Source organism: Mus caroli, unplaced genomic scaffold, assembly GCF_978045245.1.
Source record: "Mus caroli unplaced genomic scaffold, Mus_caroli_1 scaffold_19, whole genome shotgun sequence".
NCBI classification, from domain to species: domain Eukaryota; kingdom Metazoa; phylum Chordata; class Mammalia; order Rodentia; family Muridae; genus Mus; species Mus caroli.
The window spans coordinates 47,657,696-47,682,745 of record NW_028227274.1 but is presented as its reverse complement, the minus strand read 5'-3'; the positions used below and the strand labels follow the sequence as shown (position 1 = coordinate 47,682,745).

At 39.8% G+C, this 25,050-nt stretch overlaps 1 protein-coding gene across 3 annotated transcripts in view; it reads left to right on the top strand.

Moving 5' to 3' along the window:
• Nucleotides 1-5,897, top strand: part of Dtwd2 (DTW motif tRNA-uridine aminocarboxypropyltransferase 2) — a 64,951-nt gene extending 59,054 nt beyond the window's left edge. For all 3 annotated transcript variants that reach the window (XM_021150841.3, XM_021150839.3, XM_029471749.2), the window contains one exon: nt 4,296-5,897. In XM_021150841.3, the coding sequence (XP_021006500.1) occupies nt 4,296-4,466 (171 nt within the window). In that variant the 3' untranslated portion in view covers nt 4,467-5,897. The remainder of the gene's footprint in view (nt 1-4,295) is intronic.
• Nucleotides 5,898-25,050: the final 19,153 nt, after the last annotated feature.

Below are 25,050 nucleotides of genomic sequence, written 5' to 3'. Positions count from 1 at the left end.
TTCAAGGTCAACCTACGGGACAAGTTCCAAGGAAGCTAAGCTTAGGCAGTGAGGGGGTTGGGAAACAGAAAACTGGTAATAGAATAAGGAGGGAGGGGATATTCCAGCCCTAGCAAAGAGCAGAACTCTGCAACTTCAGCCATTTGACACTGGTAAGAATAGAAGGGCTCCAGGGACAAGTGATGCTGGTTAGGGGATATTCCAGCCCTAGCAAAGAGCAGAACTCTGCAACTTCAGCCATTTGACACTGGTAAGAATAGAAGGGCTCCAGGGACAAGTGATGCTGGTTAGCTGGAGCTAAGAAATTAGTGGTGATTAAGAAGAGACCAGCATCAGTGAGATGAAATATTCTGAGAAGTGTTTTCTGAGAGCACAAAGAAGTTGTGCTCCACTATGTTCATAGCAGCCTTATTTATACTAGCCAGAAGCTGGAAAGAACCCAGATGCCCCTCAACAGAGGAATGGATACAGAAAAGATGGTACATTTACACAATGGAGTACTACTCAGCTATTAAAAGGAATGAATTTATGAAATTCCTAGCCAAATGGATGGACCTGGAGGGCATCATCTTGAGTGAGGTAACACAATCACAAAGGAACTCACACAATATGTATTTACTGATAAGTGGATATTAGCCCAAAACTTAGATACCCAAGATACAAGATACAATTTGCTAAACACATGAAACTCAAGAAGAATGAAGACCAAAGTGTGGACACTGTGCCCCTTCTTAGATTTGGGAACAAAACACCCATGGAAGGAGTTACAGAGACAAAAGTTTGGAGCTGTGATGAAAGGATGGACCATCTAGAGACTGCCATATCCAGGGATCCATCCCATAATCAGCTTCCAAACGCTGACACCATTGCATACACTAGCAAGATTTTGCTGAAAGGACCCAGATATAGCTGTCTCTTGTGAAACTATGCCGGGGCCAAACAAACACAGAAGTGGATGCTCACTGTCAGCTATTGGATGGATCACAGGGCTCCCAATGGAGAAGCTAGAGAAAGTACCCAAGGAGCTAAAGGGATCTGCAACCCTATAGTTGGAACAACATGATGCACTAACCAGTATCCCGGAGCTCTTGTCTCTAGCTGCATATGTATCGAAAGATGGCCTAGTCGGCCATCACTGGAAAGAGAGGCCCATTGGACTTGCAAACTTTATATGCCCCAATACAGGGGAATGCCAGGGCCAAAAGAATGGGAATGGGTGGGTAGGGAAGTGGGGGGGGGGTATGGGGGACTTTTGGGATAGCATTGGAAATGTAATTGAGGAAAATACGTAATTAAAAAAAAAAAGTTGTGTTCCAGAGATAGCCAAGGTTGTACCTTGTGCTGTGGTTGGACTTGGTAATGTGTAAAGATCAGCCAGGTGGTACTGATTTTGAAGGCATGAAGTGGTCAATGAGAGCAGCTGAGGCTTGGTACTGTCTGAGGCCAGGGAAGGCCATTGATGAAAGTGGAGCCTCGTTTGCAGTTGATGGCTTAGGACTGAAGGGGTCATGCAAAGAAGTTGAGGCTTGGTGAAAGAGGCTATTGGTGAAGCCTAGTTGCAGTGAAAGACTCCAGCCAATTAGAGATGTCATTACTATGGAATGATCACCAAGAATAGCAGCAGCAATGGAGTGGAGGCAACCAGAGCCTACAGAGTGAAGAGCTAACCCAAGTCCTTTTGAGAAGCCCAGAAGATCATGTGTGGAACAAGATACTGGATCCCAGATATTGGAACAAGAAGCTGTGAAGTTGAAAGTTGTAGTTGCCTTGGATACTCCAAGATGTCAGAGATGCCAGAACTGTAGGATACCTACCAAGGAAAGCTGCTAAGTGGGAGTGCAACCAGCCCAAGAGAATGAAGTTTGCTGAATGCTAGATCTGCCAACAGCAGTCAACAAGGATGAAAGAAGTTGGAGATCTGAAGAGGACTTTGACATTGGACATGTCTGAGTTTGGAGTTTGTCTAGGTGGATTTTTGTCTTGCATTGGTCCAGTAATTTTGACTTTATATGGGATTACAGTTGAGTCTGCATGAATCTCAGAAGAGCCTTTGAACTTGGGACTTTTAACATTGTTGAGAGTGCTATAGACTAGGATGAATTTTGAAGTTGGATTAAATGTATTTTGCATTTTGCTATGGATAGGTATGGCCCCCCCTAAACTCATGTAGTTGAGCAAGGCTATGGGGACCAGAGAGTGGAATGTGGTTGGTGGTTGGAATATGCTTGGTCCAGGGAGGTATGGCCTTGTTGGAATAGATGTTGTCATGTAGGATATGTTTCACTGTGGGTATGGGCTTTAAGACCCTCAACCTAGCGACCTGGAAGCCAGTCTTCTAGTATCCTTCAGATGAAGATGTAGAACTCTCAGCTCCTCCTGCACCATACTTTCCTGGATGCTGCCATGCTCAGATAATGGACAGAACCTCTGAACCTGTAAGGCAGCCCCAATTAAATGTTGTCCTTATCATAGTGTAAATGTTGCCTTGGTCATAGTGCCTGTTCACAGCAGTAAAAAAATTAACTGAGATAATTTGTCTGTGTTTTTGTTGGTTTGTATCAATAGGACTATGTGTGATGCCATATAAAAACAGAGGCAGTGGTTAAATCAATTTTTTAAAACTTGTTTTATACGTACAACATGCTGAAGCTGGCAGTCTTGAGTTATGAATGCAGATGGAAAGGACATCAAGAATCCAGATTTGGGGACTGGAGAGATGATTAAGCAGTTAAGAGCACTGGATATTCTCCCAGAGGAGAATTTTCCAACACCCACACAACAGCTCATAATTGTCTCGACCTTGGATCCTAGGGGTCCCAGGGGATCTAATGACATCTTTCTGCCCCATGGGTGCATAGATATACATGTAGGCAAAACACCACACACATAAATAAGCACAAAAGGGACATGTTTCTTCTGTCTGTCCATCATCCTTTGTGTCTAGTTTTAATCTTAACGATTACTGCTGACTAATCATGATAGTGGTCCCACCTCTAGCAATCATGATAGTGGTCCCACCTCTAGCAATCATGCTTTTTTTGACAGAAGAGGGCAAAAAAAGTATGCTGCCTAAATGTGTTGGCTTTGAGTGCTTCTAAAAGCCCCATTCCATGTGATTTTTATTTACCTGTCATTACTCATTGTTTTATTAGTAGATGGGCACAGCGCCATCATGAATGCAATTTGGGTTCTGTTAATAAAAATAAAAACAATGGGTATAGAGAAGAAATTAGCAGAGACTGATTGCCAGAGTGTTTTACCCTTCATTGTAAAGCAGAGCCCCTTCTACCATGTATTTTGCATATGTGGGGGGGATTTTTTTTCACACAGATACTTGGAAATTTTTCTATTAATTTATCCCTTCTTAAAAATGATTCTTGCAGGGCAGTGGTCGCACATGCCTTTAATCCCAGCATTTGGGAGGCAGAGGCAGGCGAATTTCTGAGTTCAAGGCCAGCCTGGTCTACAGAGTGAGTTCCAGGACTGCCAGGGGTACACAGAGAAGCCCTGTCTCGAAAAACCAAAAATAAATAAATAAAATAAAATAAAATATAAAAATAAAAAAAAGAGATTCTTTAATGTTTTTTCCAACTAAAACCTTTGCTGTTGTTATTTAAATGGTTTTAATAAGCCTTAAATCCAAAGAATCTGATCCAAAAATGTGTTTAAAATACTATATAATTTTGCTTTTGGTCATAATATATAGAGCATGTGTTCCTGTTGTATGGCAGCCTTCACCACTAGATTAACTTATATGTACATCCGGTTCACATGCTAGTATTGTATATGCTTGGCTCTGCAGGAATTTGATTTTAGGCAGGGTGTAAAATTATAGTATTTCAAATGAACTACATAATTCTGGCACTCATGTGTCATCTGTGGACCACTGTGAGGAAGACTTTGCTGCCATCCTGGAATCATTTGTGTCAGTGAGATATAGTAACTTGTGATGAAAGCCAACTAATTTGATGTGCCCATCTTCATAGCTAAATGTTTCCTTTAATCATCTTGTTAACAGATTAAATTATTCTAGTGACAAATTTCAATTTTATTTAAATAAAATTAGTGTATAAAACTTAATTCAGACTCTATTGCTTATATAGAAAATCAGTATAAAGCCTTTTATTAGAATCTGTTAATTTAGAAATATGTATTAAATGTTAGAATAGCCATTGCTCCTCACAGCTAAAGAAAATGATTAAAAAGGTCACATAAGTGTCTGTATTTGAAAGAAAGATGTAGATAGAATACAAGTTGACAAAATACATTTTTAGTGTCTTTTTTTTTTCTCACAGACCCTGCTCCGCCCCCTTCAAGCTCTGTGTTCTTTCCAGCTTCAGCACGGCGCTCAGATTCGCCTCAGCAAGGAATATCTTCTGAGAAACGGATTGTATCCCAAGCCAATGCCAAAGAACAAACGCAAACTCAGGAAGATGGAGCTGTTGATGAACAGTGTTAAAATTTAGCACGTCTGTCCCTGTGGTGCTAGTTTACCTGTCACTGGCTGACAAGACTGTGCTACATCTTCCCAGTTTAGGCTTTCTCTCTGAAGAAGGAACTTTGGCCCTTTCTTGTGCTGAAGGACGAGGGCTGCTCCACAGCGCCTTATGGTTCACTTCCGTTGACTGTGAAAAGCAGTTTCACATTGCCTCTTGCATTGTTTTGTTTTTGTTTTTGTTTTTTCAAGACAAGGTTTCTCTGTGTAGCCTGTAGACCAGGCTGGCCTCAAACTCAGAGATCTGGCTGCTTCTGCCTCCCAAGTTCTGGGCTGAAAAGCATGCCCTACCTCTGTCTAGCTTCTGTATTTGCTTTTAAACATGTGCTTCCAATACTTTTTTTTTTTTTAAATAATCTATTCAAAATACGATTAGTCTAGAGTAAGGAGCTGTTGTTTGTAAAATGGGGAAAATTGTGCCTGGGAACATGTTCCCGTCAGTGTTTATATGTATGTAGGTGTAGATCACTGATGGGATATACCCCATGAAACTAATGTTTCAGCCTAGTGAATGAAATTATAAGTGTGAAGTAAGTGACACAGAGGGCTGTTTATTTCATTAAGTAGTGTAAGGGAATAGGGAGACGTTACTGTTTACAGTTCTACTCGGACTCAGCTAATGTGACTCACATCTTCTGTTAGCATCTGAATTCCTGTGGAGACATATAATTTTGAAATAACCTGCGTTCTCTATGGGGGATGCTGTGCATAACTTTCAGTGTTCACTGAGCAAGCTAACTGGTGGTAAGAGGTTTTTGATGAAGTTTCTACATGGAAATGACTGAAGTAAATTATAATAAAGCTATCATTTTAAGAACATATTTCTGTAAGTAGCTCTACTTACTTTTTTTTTTTCTAAAAGAAAAACAACTTTCAATGTGGAAGATACATGCCCTCACCTTATTTGGAGAATATTTACTGATATTTTGTATAGAAAAAGAGAAATGTATACATTCTATATTTATATCCAATTTACAGTTAAGCATACACTTTGATCAAGATCAAGATCAAGATGTTTCGTTTTGACTGTTGTTCACGATTGCTAAGGTTTCCTGAATTCAGGGTGACAGTGGAAGGGAGAGTCAAGCATGACTTAGTTTGTGATCTTTAGTTGTGATTTTGATAAATACCTCTGTGTGTGGCATGAACACACACCAGTTTCTGATTATTTTTATGCTCTTTTGTTTGTTATTAGCTTAGATCAGACACTCATTAAGAGCTTGGCTGGTCCTAACTAAAATGCTAACAGATATGTAGCATGTTACAGAAAGATATTAAAATTTAGGTTTGTCTTAAGTTGCTTATATTTGCATTTAAAAATAAGTCGGTCTTTTATAACCTAAATGTCTAGTATCAATTGAATATTTATATAATAATGAAAAAGTAGTATAATGTATAATGGTTTCTTAAGGAATGAGTTAAAATCATCTCATAATAATTTTTTATGTTGGAAATAAACTTTATAAAATCTTTTGAGTGCTATGATTGCTCTTTAAGAACAATCTGACAAATGATACTATTTATATTTCCAAACATCAATTTGTGTTTACCATTTAGAATAATTTTTATGTTTTAAACATAATACTTAAATACTTAAAGTTTATTACTTTGACTATATATTTTTTTCTTTCTTTTCTTTTTTTTTAAGAAGATATATCTAGATAGAAGAAAGATGGCAGATTTGAGATACTTGGCACTTTGATGCATCTGTGAATCCAAACAGCATCAGGTACATGGCTACAGGGAGTGGGGAGTGACGTAAAGTCAGAAGTTTAGCAGTAGACAGAGATTAGGCAAATCCAGAAAAACAGAAGTTTAGATTTGTTGAAGAAATTGGACCCTAAGGCGGTATGTATTGAAGCTTTAAATTAAAAAAAAAAGGGCAGAGTGTTTACTGAGCTTCACAGGCACTTAAATGGCATTTTTCAAGATGTAGTTTAAAGCGGATATCTGAAATGTGCAGCCTACATGTGCACAGCAAGCATATAGGGCAGAGGAGCCCACCTCCTCCTCAGTGTGCACACCAATGCTGTGGGATCACCATAGGAGAAGTCTTATGGTCAAACCTTTTGGTCAAGAAAAGAAGCCTGCATTCTTTTATCCTCAAGCTCCAAAGGCCTGCTGGCTAAGCGAATGACCACTCTGATAAGCAGGGTAAGTAACCTAGGGAGCTGGCTGTGACTTGGACGTAGGTCAATGACCCATTAGGCCATGTTTTCGAGGAAAGTGGAAGATGAATACATTAGGAATGACAGCCTGACTTTGAGAAGAGGTAGATCACCTCTGTGTGGATATGAGCAAGATAGGAGGGAGTCTGGTGTGGCTAGGGCATGCAGGATGCTGTCAGTGCAGGCACATAATTCTCTTTCTAAATTCTTGAGTTTTCGATAAAGTAATTTAAAATAAACTCAGTGGGAATTGAGAGACAGTTAACTAGAGTTAGAGAAAACAGTAGAGCAGGTAAGTTGGAGAGCTTGATAGCTGATATTGGAGAGTGATGGTAAGGGGAGGAGGTTAGAAAGTTATGTTTCTATACACTGGCCAAGATGAAGTCAACTTCATCCCAGAAATGTAGGGGTAACTCAACAAATGTAAAGCAGTAGGTGTAATTCACTACGTAAATAGACTCAAGGACAGCGACCACACAATCATTACATGAAGAAAAAGCCTTCAACAGAACCCTCCACATCTCATTATGGCGCATGTCCTGGAGAACCTGGGGATACAGGGTCATTTTGCAACATAATGAAGGCTACCTTCTAGACAACACAGGATAGCAAGCCCAGTGCCAGGAATGAAAAACTGCCTTTGGAGTTGTTGGCCTGTGAGGTCTCAGAGATCTCCAAACATTAAATGCTGTTGCCAGTGCTCTCAGTTACATGGCAGAATTTGATGAAACCCTATTGCTGAAGACTCTGCACACTTGAATCAGAAAATGGAGAAAGTAAGCCGGTACTGACCTGGAAGCTTCCACAGTGCCCGAAGATGCCGTACAGACTGCATCCGTGTAGCGTCTGGAGGAGGAAAGTAGTCATCAGTCTCATCCATCTGTGAACTGTGAGCGACAGTAACACTGGCCTGACAAGATGTGCCCACTGGCATAATAGTGGTTTGAACATCAATGGAACAGCTAACCACTTTCTGATTGGATTTAAAAATCCATCCCATGAGAGAAAACTCATACCTGTCAACATTATGGAAGTCAATAATCTGTGGCTAGCAAAGCCCTAGGATAGAATCTACTCCTATTATTCTACTAAAGACTTACCATTATATCCTTAGGTTAGTGTAGCTCTTAAATGTTATCAGAAAAACTACTTTGCCCAGTAGATCATGATTAACAGAAAACCATCACTGATCAAGGTACAGAGAATACAAGACTGTAGAATGTTCACCCCTAAATGACACATTTGTATCACATACCCTCCTTCCAAGGCTTCATTCAAGAGTTCATTGCAGAAGATGGGGCAGAAAAGTTGTAAGAGGCAGAGATAATGGATGGCAGTGTGTTTCAGATGCAGCGTGGCTTTTGAACATAGGAACTTGCAGTATACGTAAGGCTTGTGAAAGCTGAAGCCAGACCAAATAATGGCACGGAGAGGGGAGAAGAGCTCTTAGCAATTGGTAGCTTCTAGGAGATGTAAATCCAATCATCTTTGTGTGGCCCCTGGCGAGTCAGTCATACTCCAGTGCGTGACCATGCATTCAAGAGTATATGGACAGCATAAGTTGGACTCAATGGATTTTTAAAAAAAATTTACAAAGTATTAAAGAAGTTGGAGGAGTTAAGGGAGGGAAGTTAATATGGTGAATATGCATTGCATAAAATTATGAAAGAACTGGTAAATGAGGAAAAGCGAGCAGATGAGCATGTTGCTACGCAGATGAGCATGTTGCTACGCAGATGAGTATGTTGCTACATAGCTGTAATCCTAGCACTGGTGAGGGAAGGAAGAGGTAAGATGATCCTGGTGGCATGTTGGCTAGATAGTCCAGCAGAACTGAGACTCTATCTAAAGAAAGTCCAGTAAGCCAGAAAGCTAAAAACGCACAAGTAAGAAGAAAGGAACACAGTATTTGAATGAAGCAGAAAAGATTTACACGTGTCAGCTTATCTTCCTCAATAATGGTAAATGAATGGCTTTCAATGTCCAACTCAAAGATAAAGATAGGATTATGAAAACACTATCCAATTGGTGTTCCAGAAGGCAGAGAGGATGGGGGAGAAGTAGAGGGTGGGGTGATAGCAATCAAAACTAATGGTGTATTATTTTTTAAAGTCATGAGGAAACCAGGTAATAGATAAGCTAACTAAAACCTCACAGCAGAGAGGTGGCTCTCTGGGCTATCATGCTTTCATAGGTAGACTCAGGTGATATCGCCTCCCAGGCACTGTGGCCAGATGACTGTTCTTTGTACCCTTTTACTACCCTAGTTAAGTCTTAATGTGAGCTTTTCACATCCCGCTGCCCAGCCCTCCTCATCTCCACTACTGCCTTCATAAGTGCCTTTTTCCTTCAAGCTGTGTCAAGTGAATTCCCAGCTTCCTGGAATTCCTAATCAATTGCCCAGAATAGTTCAGTCTATAATAATAGGTTCTTGTTAGTGACTTCTTAATAAGTGTGTTGTAGTTTTCCTCTTACTCAGCTAGTTCCCAAATAATTGAGACTGGACTACTATATTTATTTATCAAGCTGTAAGGGCATAATAACTGAGCAGTTATTAATTTTTCTATGCTAATCTGGCTACCTCCCAGCCAAAATCCTTGAGATACTTGGCATTTTATGTTTTTCTCTGCTCCGGATATTTTTCTAATGCTCTCTCCCCAACCTGTCTCTGCAGCTGAATTCCCGATTTCCTTTCTCTCCCTGCCCCTCCTTTGGCTGGCAGAAAGTCTAGCCCTATTCTTTCCCCTGCTCAGTCATTGGCTGTTAAGCTCTCTTTATTGACACATCATGGAACAGTTGGGGAGCTGGTGTTTATGAATGATTGAGACAGGAGATTGTTTGAATAAGGATTGCAACCAGATATAGGGGCACAGAAATCAGCATTTGAATAATTTATGCAGTGCCCAGTAACATTGTGATTACAGGTTCCATTCTAAGATGATAACCAATCATAGCCCTCTGAAATATGGGAAATAAAAAATAATGAATCATCTCTTCACTGTTGACCCTTCACACAGGAGGAAGCACTGAGTTACGGCCTGTGAGAACCATGGACTTGTCCTGTGTGCAGGACTGGCAGTGTTTATACATGCTTGAAGGTGAGGGACCAGTGAAGTCAGGGACTTCCTATTGCATTTGACTATTTACTTCTTGAGCTTAATGAGCTAAAGCCTGCTGTTTCACCTCTCTGTAAACATCCTGTGCCTTAACATCGTTTCCGCCAAGATGGAAGCTATTAATCTTAGGGGAAACAGTGGAGTAGGAGAGAGAACTCAGTGGTTAAAAGGGCTGGCTGCTCTTCCAGAGGACCCAGGTTCTATTCCCCTTATCCATTTGGTAAACCTCAACCATTTTTAACTCCAGTCTCAGAAGAGCTAGTGCTCTCTTTGGTCCTTGTGGGCATTGCACATGGCCTATACATGATGTACACACACAAGTGCAGACAAACACCTAAATACATGAAATCACATCGTCAAGGTATAAACACCATAACTCATGGTGTAATCCTCTCTGAAGATGCCCTCTTGATATTCCCAGTGTTGTGCTTCACTGATCTCTTAGGTCAGTGCTTCTAAACCTATGGGTTGCAACTCTTCGGTGGTTGAACGACCCTTTCACAGAGGTTGCCTAAAGCCACCAGAAACAGATATTTACATTATGACTAATAACAGTAGCAAAATTAGTTATGGAGTAGCAATGAAAGCAGTTTTATGGTTGGGGGTCACCACAACATGAGGAATTGTATTAAAGAATTGTAGTATCAGGAAGGTTGCAAATCATGTCCTAGGTGATTTTCAGTCCAATCAATTTGACAATTGAGATTAGAATCACACCCAGCTACTTTGTGTAATATAAGTGATCCAATCAAAGGACAGAACTTGTCAGATTGGGTTAAAAACTGAGTTTCAGCTGTATACAGTTTAGAGTAGGCACTGGACATACAGAAAAGGAACTTGAAAGTAAAAGAGATTGTAAAGATACTATATAAACCAAAAGAAAATTGATAGATTGGTGCTAATCTCACACAAAATAGACTTCAAAGATTATCAAGCCTAAAGAGGATCATTTCAGTAAGGAATATTTCTAAACAAGTTAAACAAAATTTGTTATAACCAAGGGAAAATATAAAATTTTAACTTTTTGGTGGAGTTTGTTTCTACATTCCTCCTTTACTAGTTGGTAAAATATTTAGTAAGGCTGTGGTTGGTCTGAACACCACAGTTCATCACTTGGACATAATTAGCTTTGTGGTACATTATCCTGCAAAACTCATAGTATGCAGGTATTGAAGTTCACATGGAACAGTAAGGTAGACCATCTCCAAGTCTTAATAGAATTCCTGATAAACAATAGATTGAAAGCCTATAGAATATATTAGTTCCTGAATATATTTGTATTTAATTAGAAATCATTATTCACAGGCAGCACACTTCAAATAATTTCAGGGTCGGTATAATCACAAGGAAAATAGTAAGTCTTTTCAAATAAGCCGTAATGAAAATTTATGAGATTTGGTTAATGCAAGCCTTCAAGGGAAGTTTGTAGCTTTAAATTTTCATATTAGGAAAAGTATTAAAGAAATGATATGATTTTTGCACGGTGATTGTAGTAATATTGGGGTGAGACCCTTCAACACATACTTAGTGTGATAGCTCCATCCTTGTGGGTGGGATGGGTATCATTATTAAAAGGCCACTTCACCTCCATAGCCCTTACTCCTTTATCTTTCACTGTAGGATGATGGAAAAAGAAGACTTTTCCTAGATAACCACTCCACTGATGGTGGATTTTCTACTTTTTACCTGTAAAGGAATAAGCATGTGAGTTATTAAATCACTGTACCTGTGGTATTCTGTTCTCGCAATATGCAAATCAAGAGGTCATGTTCTCTACCTGACCTTGTATTAGGTTCTAGTCACAGCATCAGATGAGTACTAGTGTTATAGAAAAGGGATTAATTATAATAGCTGAATCTTACAGAATTAGGAATGGAAAGGAAGACATGAAGGCTCAAAAACATGGGGGTAGAGTGTCAGAAAGGGACTTAGTTACACTTTGTCTGTCTGAAGTCCTGGCCAGCCACATAGCTCAGAAAAACCTCCTACCACCCGGGTAAGACTGTGATGAGAATCCCCTTAGGCAGCATGGTGTCTGAACTGCACTGTGTGTGAGTTCTCCATGGCCTGGAGCAGCTGCTGATCAGGTAGGCTAGAATGCAGGAAGAGTGGAGAGTGAAGAGAAACCAGAGGCTGCTAGGCTGCACTCAGGTTCCTGAAGGCCTCATCCGACCCTCCGGGAGCACCCTTTTTCCCACCTTTCAGCTTTCAAGGCCCCCTGTAGGCCAATCCCAACAAGGATCTAACAAGAGACAGATTTCAAAGAAGTAGCTTCCAGTTTAACCAAGTCAGCACTATAGTAGCCATTACACTTCTTCTCATAAATACACATCTTATACGTGTGTCTTTTAACCAAATGTAACCTTCCATTAAGGGTATCAATAAAAGTGTGCTTCTACCCACTGTAATGTAGACATGTGTAAAACAACTGAACATGTGTTAACTCCTCCCTGCAGAAGTATATACAATGTACCACATCAATTTATCTGTCTTTGTATGATGTTTATTTCTCTTTCAGCCAGGTTCCTTGGTTAACTTTAATCTTCTGTAACGTAAATACTGAAGTTGAGTGTATAATAAATCACTGTGAGGATAGCTTCTATTTGGTAAAAACAGAAGGGGAGGAAAACTGAAAACTTACATGAAACTAATGTAATTATTATAGTTATTCTTTCTATAGAACTCACGTTTGTAACTGAGCATACACCTTTATTTATGTCCTCCTCCTAAACATTCAACATTTCATGTGCCTTCAGCAAGCACTCAGCTATTCATGTCCCCCCACCCCCCACCCCCATGGTGAGATAACCTTAACTTAAATTCTTGAGCTGGATCACAGCTTGGGGAGGTGATAGGAGAAGACTAATACCCATAAATTGTGTCACCTCATCTACTCAGTGATTGAGATCCCTCTGCACCCAGGTTGCTTTTGGTGATAATTCACAGAGCTTCACACTTAGTTATAAACTGTTTCATAACAAAACACCCCCAGAGCACCCACCATTTACTTGCTCATATTTCAACCCATGACACCAGTGGACTGACTTATCTTGGGTTCTTGTAGTCTCCCATCAGCCTTTCCCATGGGCCCATGAGAAATAAAAGAAGCACTAAGGGATGCTGCTCATGTTAGTCTTTGAAGCTCTCATTTGTGTTGGGCAAACCACTTTCCCTTAATGATCAGGATTAGTTAGTCAACACTATAGCCCTCCTATCTACCTGTTGTTTTCCTAGCATGAAGACCCAATATAGTTGGGTGGAAGTCTCAGTTTCCAGTTTAGTGGACCATTGTTGTATCCCTTGGTGGATGCCTTCCTGCTTTGGAAACAAACAAACAAACAAATCTCTGTATCTGCTGTTTCTAGGACTTCTAGGACAGGAAACAGAAATTTTGTTTATTGATAAGACTTAAAAAAGGAGTAATTCCTATTTTTATTTTCTGACTCCTGGAGTTAGGACTCCTCTAAACACAGGAGGTGTGTCACCATAAATTACTGCTCATTCAGAATGTGTACTGCATCCTGGAGGACATGATTATCTCAGCCCTCCAGTTACCCCACAGTATGCCAAAATGAGGTTTCAAATGTTCAACATTACATCAGGCCGGGTGCTTCAGAGTGATGGGAAGGCGTAGCCCGAGTGCATTAATTCCTTGTGTGTCAGAGCCTGCTTCCAGCCTTCACTGGCTTAAAATGAGTTACTTAGTCCTAAATGATGATGATGTATGGAGTATCGTGATAGTGAATTGAGATTTCTCCAAGTCCTTGGATTTAGTGTTGATAGAAGCTCTTCAGGCAGGACAGGCAAAGCTGTGTCTGTAGTAAATGCTTACACTATTGCATTCTATGATAGAAATGGTCCATTATAATCAATCTGCCACTCCACGTATGGCTGAGTTGGGCAAGAAATGGTACTGGGCTCCCTTAGTTTCTGTAGTTGAGTTTTAGGGCAGTCAGCAGTAACTGTGCCCAGCAAATGGAAATTCATGTTGATAAGCCCATGCATAACTTGCGTCCTGGTGTCCATCGTCAAATTTAGTTTGAGCCAGCTGGCCAAGTGTGAGCATAGTGATATGGGAAGAGGACTGATCCCCACACACGGTGTCATCCTGTCTACCCAGTTATTAAGATCCCTTTCTAGTGAAGTTTTTCTTTGAAGTTCACAACTATGAACTGCTGCACAACCAGTCATCTCAAACTGATGCTCACATTATTTCCGTGCTAGGCTCAGCTAGCATTGTCTCGACTAGACACTGTTTCTGTTAGCACCCCGACATTGTTCATGAAGCTACAGTATTTAGAAGTATTACCATTTCTAGATGACCCCCACAATGGCTTCATTTGCATGTCTTTCACTTTAGCTTGACTGGATAAGACATTCTGGGCCCCTTCCCATGTAGCTATTCTAATAGGATAGCCAGACTATTTGACATGGTGCTTAAGGCTTCCCAGAGAGTGAAGGCAGAGGCTTATATGCCTCTTATAGGTTAGGTCCTAGAATTCACATAATATAATTCCTACTATATAATATTCATACAAGTTATGAGGTTAGCTGAGTGTTAAGTACACAGATGAGTAAATTCAATCTTCATGGACTATCTGGCATTGTGAACAAAACTCAAAGCTGTGTCTCAAGAGATGGATTGAGTGGTTTGAATTTCAATACTATAGAGAGATTGGAATGTTTCAGGTCCAGAGGCTAATTAACTTGGGCTTGCATAGTCCCTGGAGCTATTTCTTGCCCAAGTCTGTATTGGAAGTAACATCCTGTGACTAATAGATAGCACTCTTCTGAATCTATTGACTTAGCAGAACCAATGGCTTCCACCAATCCCAAAACTAACAATAGCATCAGCTAGCATCTCAGGCCTATAGAAAGCCTCTACCATCTTTCTGTAGCCACCTCTCCAATGTACCCACCCATGTATTTTAAAGTTGCCTTGATTTATTGTTTTTCCTGTAAAATTATAAAAACTTCATAAAACCATATTATAACATGGAATTTGCTGTGTTCCTGGTCCATGATCACTCAAAACAGCTTGAAAAGAAACCATTTCTTAGTCTCTTGTGGTTTTTGTTGTTGTTGTTTTAGTTTGTGTGTGTGTGTGTGTGTGTGTTGAGAGTAGACACATTCATTTCTATTTAATCTTTTATCCTAGGAGCTCATGGTTTAACATAACCAATTTTAAATGTTATAGTTTGAAAATCACATTTTAATATCTTGTTGCCTCCTTACCATCTTGCTCAAGAAATTTCACTCCAGTCATTCTTTGACCTCACAGGGCTACCATCTTGCTCAAGAAATTTCACTCCAGTCATTCTTTGACCTCACAGGGCATTGAAATTTCTCTCTCTCTCTCTCTCTCTCTCTCTCTCTCTCTCTCTCTCTCTCTCTCTCTCTCTCTCTCTCTCTCTCTCTGTTGTATGTATGTGTGTGTATATGTGAGAGCCTGTGGTGTCCGTGAGCATATGCATGCCAGAGCGTGCATATGGAGGTCAGAGGACAACTCTGTGGAGTTGGTTCTCTCCTTCCACTTTATGCTCTAGGGAAGGAACTGGAGTCATCAGGCCTCGGCATCAAACGCTTGCCCTCATGCATCATCTTGCCAGGCCGATCTCTGCACTTTTATTCCATCAGATCTTGATTTTCTTTTCATTTTATAACTCATCCCATCCCATTATTCACTCAACATATTTATGTTTAGCAGTATCTGATCTCACACATTCTTTTAGGCACAGGAAATACAGCAGCAAGTGTGCAGTAAACTCACTAGTGTTCTGGAGTTATATGTTCCAGCATTGGGCTAAGCCATCAAGCAAAACACGAAACACATGGACACTAGTGGTCAGCTTTCTTTATACGTCTTCTAAAGACCCAAGTGTTCTGAAAAGTTTTTAAAAGATGAGACTGAAAATTTGAATCCAAAATGATCCTTAAAAGAACATCCTCCCACAGTTTTCTGATGAGTATTTACAGTTAGCTCAGAGAAGACCCTACTAGGCTTCTCCCAGGGCCTTAGGTAAAGCTTATGACATCACCTGCTGTCATCACCTGCTGCTGCCACTAGGTGCAGCAGGTGTGGGCTGCATATAAAAGGACAGCTTGCCACTCCAGCTCTGCTCTCTATGTTTCCAGATCATCTCTCTCTCCTCCTTTCCGTTCCCTGCTCCATGTCGGTCCTCATGGCCCTGGTCCCGTACGTCTGCCTGTCTACATGTCCATGTGCCTGCCTCTACCCCTTCTCCAGGTGCTCACTCCCTTCCCTTTCCCCAGCAAAGCCCCTTTATACCAGATCTGCTGCATGGTCTAATTGCTCAGGAGTGTACCTTGGAATGGGCCTGCCAGGTACCCCCCTCGCTGCATTATATCTGAAAACATTTACCATTTTTAGTTTCTGGTGCTTTTTCTCAGTGGTTCTTTCTATTTATTTCATCTTCCATGCAACTCATGTTATTCATATGTTTCTCTTGAGCTTGTGTTGGGGGCAGAAGGTAGGTGAGTGGGAGAGTTTCCTCTTCTTGCCTGAACTAGAAGCAGCCTTGTGAAAAAAGGGAACAGAGGCAAGAGAACCAAAGTTTCTCTTTACTGAGATTTAGTGTATTTTACTTGAGAACTACACCAAATTTATTAAAAACCAGACTTGTCTTTCCATGCTTGGGTAGTTCTGGATGAAGCAGCCTTCCTACAGAAGAGATTTTTACCCAAACCAAGTTATATCATAACTGTCAACGCCAGACTGCCAAAGTAGTGGTAGATCATAACTTCTGAGGCAAGCTCACTCCCCAAAGGGAGAGTTCAGACCTGAATTATACATCTTAGACCTTGTCACACCAACTTTAATGTTAGAAAAAAAAATGTTCCATTTCCCAGAGATGGCATGGAAAAAAAAGTCAGAGAGAGGCTACTGGAGTCTTAGGGAGGAGGACTGTCTAACATCTGAGATGGCTTCTCACCACACCTGCCAATCACACATGCTGAAAGACTGTCGGGGTCATTCCCTTCCTACACTGTGCAGCCCCCTTCCTCTCACATACTCACATCTTTCTGGCCCTTACCCAGATAGGAAAGCTGTATTTAGATCCTCATATCCCCACATTTCTTCCCATCCAACGCATTTCGCATGCATTCTGTTGCTCTGCGTAGCAATTTTGCTTCTTTCTGGGCCCAGCTACTTCCTAGCTCAGACTATAGATGTTAGCTTAGTCATATCTTTCCTGCTAAATACTCCACACAGATATCATGAGGTCAAAAACATCTATTACATGCATTGACATGTTGATGCTCTTTTAAATACCATTTCTAGATTTAGTTTTATTTCAAAAACTGATGAGTATCTACTGCCTTGACTCCAGCAGATGTTCCAGCAAGTTTTGCTTGTAGTTGCCTTTTAAGTATCTATTGTAGTACATGTCCCATAATGCCCCTTGTGTGAACTTATGATAAAGGAATTCAATCACTTTTTTTAAAAGCCATTATTCTTAGTGTTTAAAGTATCTTGATAGGGATACTTATTTTAGTATGCAGTCAAAAATGCAAATTCATGTTACTATTGAAAAATGTTTGAGATGATTTTTTGATAATCTTGTGTTTGGGAGAATTTTGCTTTGACTTTACAGTTCTTTCTTGTTCATGAGGTAAAGATAGAGAAGAGGCCACATTGCATAAAAACAAAAACAGAAACAAAAACAAAAACCAACAAACCAGTGAACAAAGCAAGCAAGCAAGCAAGCAAGCAAGCAAGCAAGCAAGCAAGCAAGCAAGCAAGCAACCAAGCAACCAAGCAACCAACCAACCAACCAACCAACCAAACAAACAAAAAAAAAGGGTTCCCTTTCTACAGAGAGCAAGTCGTTTTGTCTCTAATCTTGGAGTCCACATAAACAAAATTTCTTAAATAGAAAATTCCTGGGTTTAACTCTAAACTAACACTAAGGACTTGGACTTGATTAGAGTGGGTAAAGCATCTTGTACAGAGAATATTTTGTGTACTGTATGTATGCATCACCTGCCAATTAAAAAGTCTATGGCCTATGGCTTAGTCAGGAAATAGAAGGTGGGACATCCAGGAGGCAAGAAGAATTCTGGGACAGAGCCAAGTACAGGGAGATTCACCAGGGAGTTGTGAGGACACAGACACATGGTATGTGAGCACAGGTAACCAGCCGTGTGACAGATTGTATATTAAAATAAATGGGCTAGCCAGAGAAGAGCCTAGTTATATGGCCAAGGTATTTGTAAATACAATTTGAGTCTGAGTTTTACTTCTGGGGGTATGGGTCTAGAAGGTAGAACTGGACCTAACATTTACAAAATCTGTTATTCTTACTCTCTTTTATTATCATCATATTTCAGTTAACTGAAATATTTGCTTATTTTCAAATAACTAAAATGGATCTATAGTGTAAAGTAGCCAACTCGTATCTTTCCAGCTGAAATTATGTTTCCAAAATCAGGCACACTGTTTCTGGGTCGTTAGAACCACTGTTTTTTTTTTTTTTTAATATTTTTTATTAGGTATTTTTCTCATTTACATTTCCAATGCTATCCCAAAAGTCCCCCATACCCTCCCCCCACTCCCCTACCCACCCACTCCCACTTTTTGGCCCTGGCGTTCCCCTGTACTGGGGCATATAACGTTTGCAAGTCCAATGGGCCTCTCTTTCCAGTGATGGCCGAATAGGCCATATTTTGATACATATGCAGCTAGAGACAAGAGCTCCGGGGTACTGGTTAGTTCATAATGTTGTTCCACCTATAGGGTTGCAGATCCCTTTAGCTCCTTGAGTACTTTTCTCTAGCTCCTCCATTGGGAGCCCTGTGATCCATCCACTAGCTGACTGTGAGCATCCACTTCTGTGTTTGCTAGGCCCCGGCATAGTCTCACAAGAGACAGCTATATCTGGGTCCTTTCAGCAAAATCTTGCTAGTGTATGCAATGGTGTCAGCGTTTGGAAGCTGATTATGGGATGGATCCCTGGATATGGCAGTCTCTAGATGGTCCATCCTTTTGTCTCAGCTCCAAACTTTGTCTCTGTAACTCCTTCCATGGGTGTTTTGTTCCCAAATCTAAGAAGGGGCACACTGTCCACACTTTGGTCTTCGTTCTTTTTGAGTTTCATGCGTTTAGCAAATTGTATCTTATATCTTGGGTATCCTAAGTTTCTGGGCTAATATCCACTTATCAGTGAGTACATATTGTGTGAGTTCCTTTGTGATTGTGTTACCTCACTCAGGATGATGCCCTCCAGGTCCATCCATTTGCCTAGGAATTTCATAAATTCATTCCTTTTAATAGCTGAGTAGTACTCCATTGTGTAAATGTACCACATTTTCTGTATCCATTCCTCTGTTGAGGGGCATCTGGAGAACCACTGGTTTTATAATTGTGTGCATTGTACCAACTTAAAATTACGATTTTCTAACACTTTTGGTTTTAGCTAGGAAAAAATAGCATAAGGATAAAAAAACACATTGATATTTGTTCTAAAAGTCACATATGTTTCTATAAGAAGGAAAAGCAACTTGTTGAAGTTGAACATCTAGTAGTACTCTTTTTATACTTCTAAGTATCGAAGAAATGTAAACAGATTGCTGTCCCTTTGCCAGAGATCTGTTCTTTCTCTTTCACTATGAGATCACAGTAGTTACACCACTGCTCCTTAGAAAATCCTTTCATTCTGCCTGGATCTTTATTAAGAAAGGTCCAACAACAGTAATATTTTATACCCACTTGCTAGCTTGAATTGTTCATCTCTGTCCTTGTGATCTAGTATTTGGCTCCCTAACTTATTCCTTTAGAAACCGGGTCACATCCACACCTTCTTTGTGTGGGGGATAGGATGTCTTTTCTCTTTCTGAGCCCAGGAAACTATTCACTACACATGGGAAATCTCTGTCAGATATGAAACAAAGCTTCATTAGATGTTCCTTATAAAGAAAATCAATTCTGTGTTCTTAGCCTGCTTCACCAAATAGCAACAGAATATAGTTTAAAAAGTGCTTTTATGTTGACAAGGACTTACTGCACAGAGGTTGTTCTGGTTAGCTTGCTGATTTGTATAGGAACATGTCTTGCTTGGTGCATAATTCAGGTAAGAGTAGCAAGGGATTGGACTGACCAATGATTCCAGTGAGGAAATCTTGTAGGAACTAAAATATTCTATGTAAAATGTATGATATTCTTAATGCTCCTGTTTAATATTTAATATGCCCAGTCCCGAGGGTTTCTATTTGAAACACAAGTTCAGCTACCTGACTGGCATTTCTCTAAGCCATAATCAGAGCTGTCAAAACCAGTTCTTTTAAAGCAGAAGGGAAGAAGCTCAAGCACTTGCTGTCTGTAGTTGTGCCAGCACCATCTGATGTGAATGCAGAAAGGTAGAGCCGAATATATACTTTCTGGTAACAAGGACACACACATGAGCACACACAAATTAAAGGAAGGGGCATGTTTTTCAAGGCTAATATTTAGATCTTTGCTCTTAACCAATTAGATATTTTTTGAATTAGCATGCTTTGCCACAAATATATAAAGAAACAGAAAAAACTTTTGAAACTATGTCAAAAACTTCAAATGGTTATAATGTGAAAGAGAAAACTGTCAAATATAAAACTTCACACCAATGATTTTTCATTTTTGATGACTTTGTGTCTAACAGAAATGATTTAATTTTCCTTCAAATCTCAAAACTACATGAATTATGAAAGTGGAATAAGACACAAAATTGCCTGTAGGTCAGTCATAGGGCTATGAAGGTGGTTCAGACAGGAAAGGAGTCTAAGGCTCTTGGGAGTTGCCTTTACAGCCGGTCTACAGAATACTTCTTCCTGAGTCACAGTCCTTCACGAGATACTCATAGCAGAAAATTTTAGTGAAATCATTAAGGTGTTTTTAGAAAGTGCTTTTGTCTATGTACTCCCCAGGTGGCAAGGTCTCCATCAGAGAAATGAGATGGAGAAGCTGCAGTAAATCCTACAGTGCTTTAAGAAACTTTCTGTAATGTCACCCAGAATCCAGACACAGGTTCTCCATATTATAGGCAAGAAAGTGATCTTTTGATTGTTGACTTAAATTTACTCAAAATAATAAGAAAAGGACGTAGATTTTTATTGGGGAAATTCAGAGAAGGAACTATAGCTTGTTTCTTGTGAGAAAAGCCAGGTGAAGTACGTTGATCGTCCCACCTTTGGATGATAGCCTCCTTACTTCTCACCCTGCCTGTCTTCTTTCTGCACACTCAACTAACAATTGTCCCTTCAAATCTAAACACTCGCCAATTTATCTGCGCCAGACCTCATCTACAGAACATGAATTTTTCATGGAAGATTCTACCTATTTGAAAGAAAAAAAATCACTATTTATATTATAAGTCTATCACTTTATAATATTTCAGAGTTTTGAAAATTTTGTTCAATTGCTTTCTTTATTATTTAGTGTTTTCTGTAATACAAAATTTCTTTAGCCACAAGGCTAGATGGTTTTTGCACAGACTTCTGCCAGAGTTTCAAAAAAGAGTTAACATTAACACCCCTCAAAATGTTCCACAAAATAGAAACAGAAGGAACATTGCCCAATTAGTTTTATGAGGCCACAGTCACCCTCATACCCAAACCACATAAAGATTCAACAAAGAAAGAGAATTATAGTTTCTAATTTTCCTTATGAATATAGATACAAAAATAATCAACAAAACATTTGGAAACTAAATCTGAGAACACATCAAAAAGATAATCCACCACAATCAGTAGGTTTCATGTAAGAGGTGTAGGGATAGTTCAGTGTACAAAAACCATTCAATGTAATCCACCATACAGACAAAGTGAAAGAAAACCCACAAGATCATCTCATTAGATGAATGAAAGGCCTTTGACAAAATCCAACACCTCTTCATAATAAAACTCTTGAAGAGATTAGGAATATAAGGACATACCTAAACATAGTAAAGGCAATTTACAGCAAGTCTATAGCTAACATAAAATTAAATGAAAGGAAACACCTGGCAATTCCACTACAATCAGGAACAAAACAAGGCTATCCCCTTTCCCCATATCTATCTAATATAGTACTTGAAGTTCTAGCTAGAGCAATAAGACAACTAAAGGGACTACAAATTGGAAAAGAAGTTGAGCATTGTTATTTTCATAGGATATTATAGTATACATAAATAACCCCCAACATTCTAGCAGCAATCTCCTACAAATGATAAACACCTTCAGCGCAGTGGCTGGATACAAGATTAATTTAAAAAAATAACATAAAATTAGTAGCCCTCTTATATACAAATGACAAATGAATTGAAAAAGAAACCAGGGCAATAACACCCTTCCCAATAGGTAAAATAATATAAAATATCTTGGTGTGAATCTAACCAAGTAAGTGAAAGATGTGTGTGACAAGAACTTCAAGTCTCTGAAGAAAGAAACTGAAGAAGATATCAGAAGATGCAAAGATCTCTTATGCTCATGGATTGGTAGAATTAACATGGTAAAAATGACCATCTTACCAAAAGCAATCAACAGATTTAATGTAATTCCCATCAAAATTCCAACACAATTCTTTACAGACCTTGAAAGGACAATTCTCAGTTTTATATGGTAAAACAAAGAAACAAAAAACTCAAGACAGCTAAAATAATCCTGGACAAGAAAAAAACTTCTGGAGGTATCACCATCCTTGATTTCAAGCTGTACTACAGAGCTATAGTAATTAAATGGTATTGGCAACATGTTAATCAGTGAAATTGAATCAAAGACTTAGAAATAAATCCACACACATATGGACAATGGGGTTTTGATAAAGAAACCAGAAATACAAATTGGAAAAAAGACAGTATCTTCAACAAATGATGCTGTTCAAATTGGATGTCTGTATATAGAAGAATTGGTAATAGATCCATACCTACCACCCTGCCCAAAATATAGCTCCAAGTGCATTAAAAACAGATACACTGAGCCTGATAGAATAGAAAGTGGGGAGTAGCATTGAATACATTGGTACAGGAGACAACTTTCTGAAAAGAACACCAATAATGCATGCACTAAGATCAACAATTAATAAATGTGACTTCATGAAACTGAAAACTTTCTGTAAAGCAAAGGATACCATTAATCGGACAAAGTAGCAGCCTATGAAAGGCCAAACTTACTCCATCTTGGGTCCCACCTCCATCTTGAAAGAAAAAAAAGCTTGAGAACTTGACCTGCAGCTGAACCCAAGCAGCACCCAAGAACCAGGAAGAACCCCTTGGCTTGCCCTTGGCCCATATCCCAGAGATACTCCCTAGCTACTTCCTAACAACAGTCAATCAAAGATTAATCTGATTGTTTCAGATGTACTTTCAGACCGTTTGTGATTATATATGGTCTTGGTTCACCTGTTGGCTTACAAAAGTCATTCAATTAGGTGCTTGCCAGGATGGACACCCCTTCATTTGCTCCCATTCCCTATAAAACCTTGTCTCAATGAGAGTTCAGGGCTACTTCACCAAACCATCCCCTGTGTTGGTGGTGAGTAGGCCCAAACTCAAGTTTGTAATAAAGAGATCTTAATGTGATTACATTGGAAATGGCTCCTTGGTGGTCTTTTGGGGTTCATGAATGCTTCCTGGCAAAACACCTACAGAGCAGGAAAAGATTTCCACCAACTCCACATCTGACAGAAGGCTAAAATCCAAAATATATAAAGAACTCAAGAAACTAGATATCAATAAACCAAATAATCCAATCAAAAACTGGGATACAGATCTAAACAGAGAATTCTCAACAGAAGCTGAAGTGGCTGAGAAACAAGTAAATGGACATGCAACATCCTTAGCCATCAGGTAAATGTAACTCAAAACAGCTCTTAGGTTCCATCTTCTGTAAGGAGCCGCCTTCACATTCGCCATTACAAGATGGCGCTGATGGCACTTGAAAGACTCCAAAACTCCCAAAGGGAGGCACTTACTCAAGCCTCGGGTCAGCCGCGCACCCAAGAAGACACTGAGACCGGTACTTAAGATGTATAGAGAGTAAGATTTAATACAGCAACGACAAGAAAGCACATAAAAGCACATATACCAGATATCTGGGGTCGAACCTCATGCAGCAGGTGCAGAGGAGATTCGACCATTGGCCCATACTTTTCACAGGCTTTTATAGGAGAAGGGTAAGGGGGGAGCAGGGCAGGGAAAATACAGGTTTTACGTCACTAAGAGATTCAGTCAAGGGTTTTTTTCAAAGTGCTTTTCGCAACGCGTCCCACACTTTGGCCATGTACTTGATTCATTAGAACTGAGGTTTTTACTCACACCCTTATCTCAAAAATGTCCCTGGCACAGTCCTTAGTTGGGAGGGGTAGGACTGGGTTCGTTCCAGGAAACCCTTATCTCAGAAATGTCCCCGGAACAGTTTTCATTTGAGAGGGGGTCTGACTCTGGTGTGAGAGTTCAGAATGTACTCTGGGGTGAGAAGTTCTGGTGGTCAGTAATTTTCCTCTTTCATTCCCCACTCCTTCTAGTGAGTAATTCTAATCTTAGAATTTCAGAAGTCTATATTTTTATGCGGAGAATACTGCATTTACTCTATTTTAACATGGGAACAAAAACAGAATAAGAAGCATTAGTAAACAGAACTAGGCAGGGGCCCTTTTAGCGAGGCTTGAGGGTCTGGGCACGATGTAGGTGCACGTAGATCAGATCTCTGGCTGGAACTGGTGAGATGTCCTTGGGATACCCAGCTCGTTCACTGTCTCAGCTGTTGGGATCCCTGGAGCAATGTCGTCCGCGTACTCAGTCCAATTTTTCCCAGTTGTGACCAGACCACCTGCAAGCCTTTTAACTTAGCATACAGATCATTATTATAACAACATAGGTTTAAACACATCATTTGAGACTATGATGGGCATAGGAGTCTCATAAAGGATAAAACTGAATCAAGAGGAAGTATTTCTAGTACGTTTAAGTAGGGCATAGGGAAGGAACACCAAGTCTGTGCCAGTCTCTACGATTAATTTAGTCAAGGTCTGTCTTAGAGTTTTAAACTAATTTCTTTATCTGTCCTGAGCTCTGAGGTCTATACACACAATGTAATTTTTATTTGACCTCTAAATACTTGGCCACACCCTGACTTACCTGGGCAACAAAGCAGGGCTATTATCTGACACTATTGCTTTTGGCACTCTGAACCTTGGAAAAATTTTCTTCAATAATCTTCTTGATGACTATGTGAGCAGTCTCATTTATCCATTTTGAGAACGTTTTTTCTCAGTAAAGTTTATTTCTCAGTTGATGTC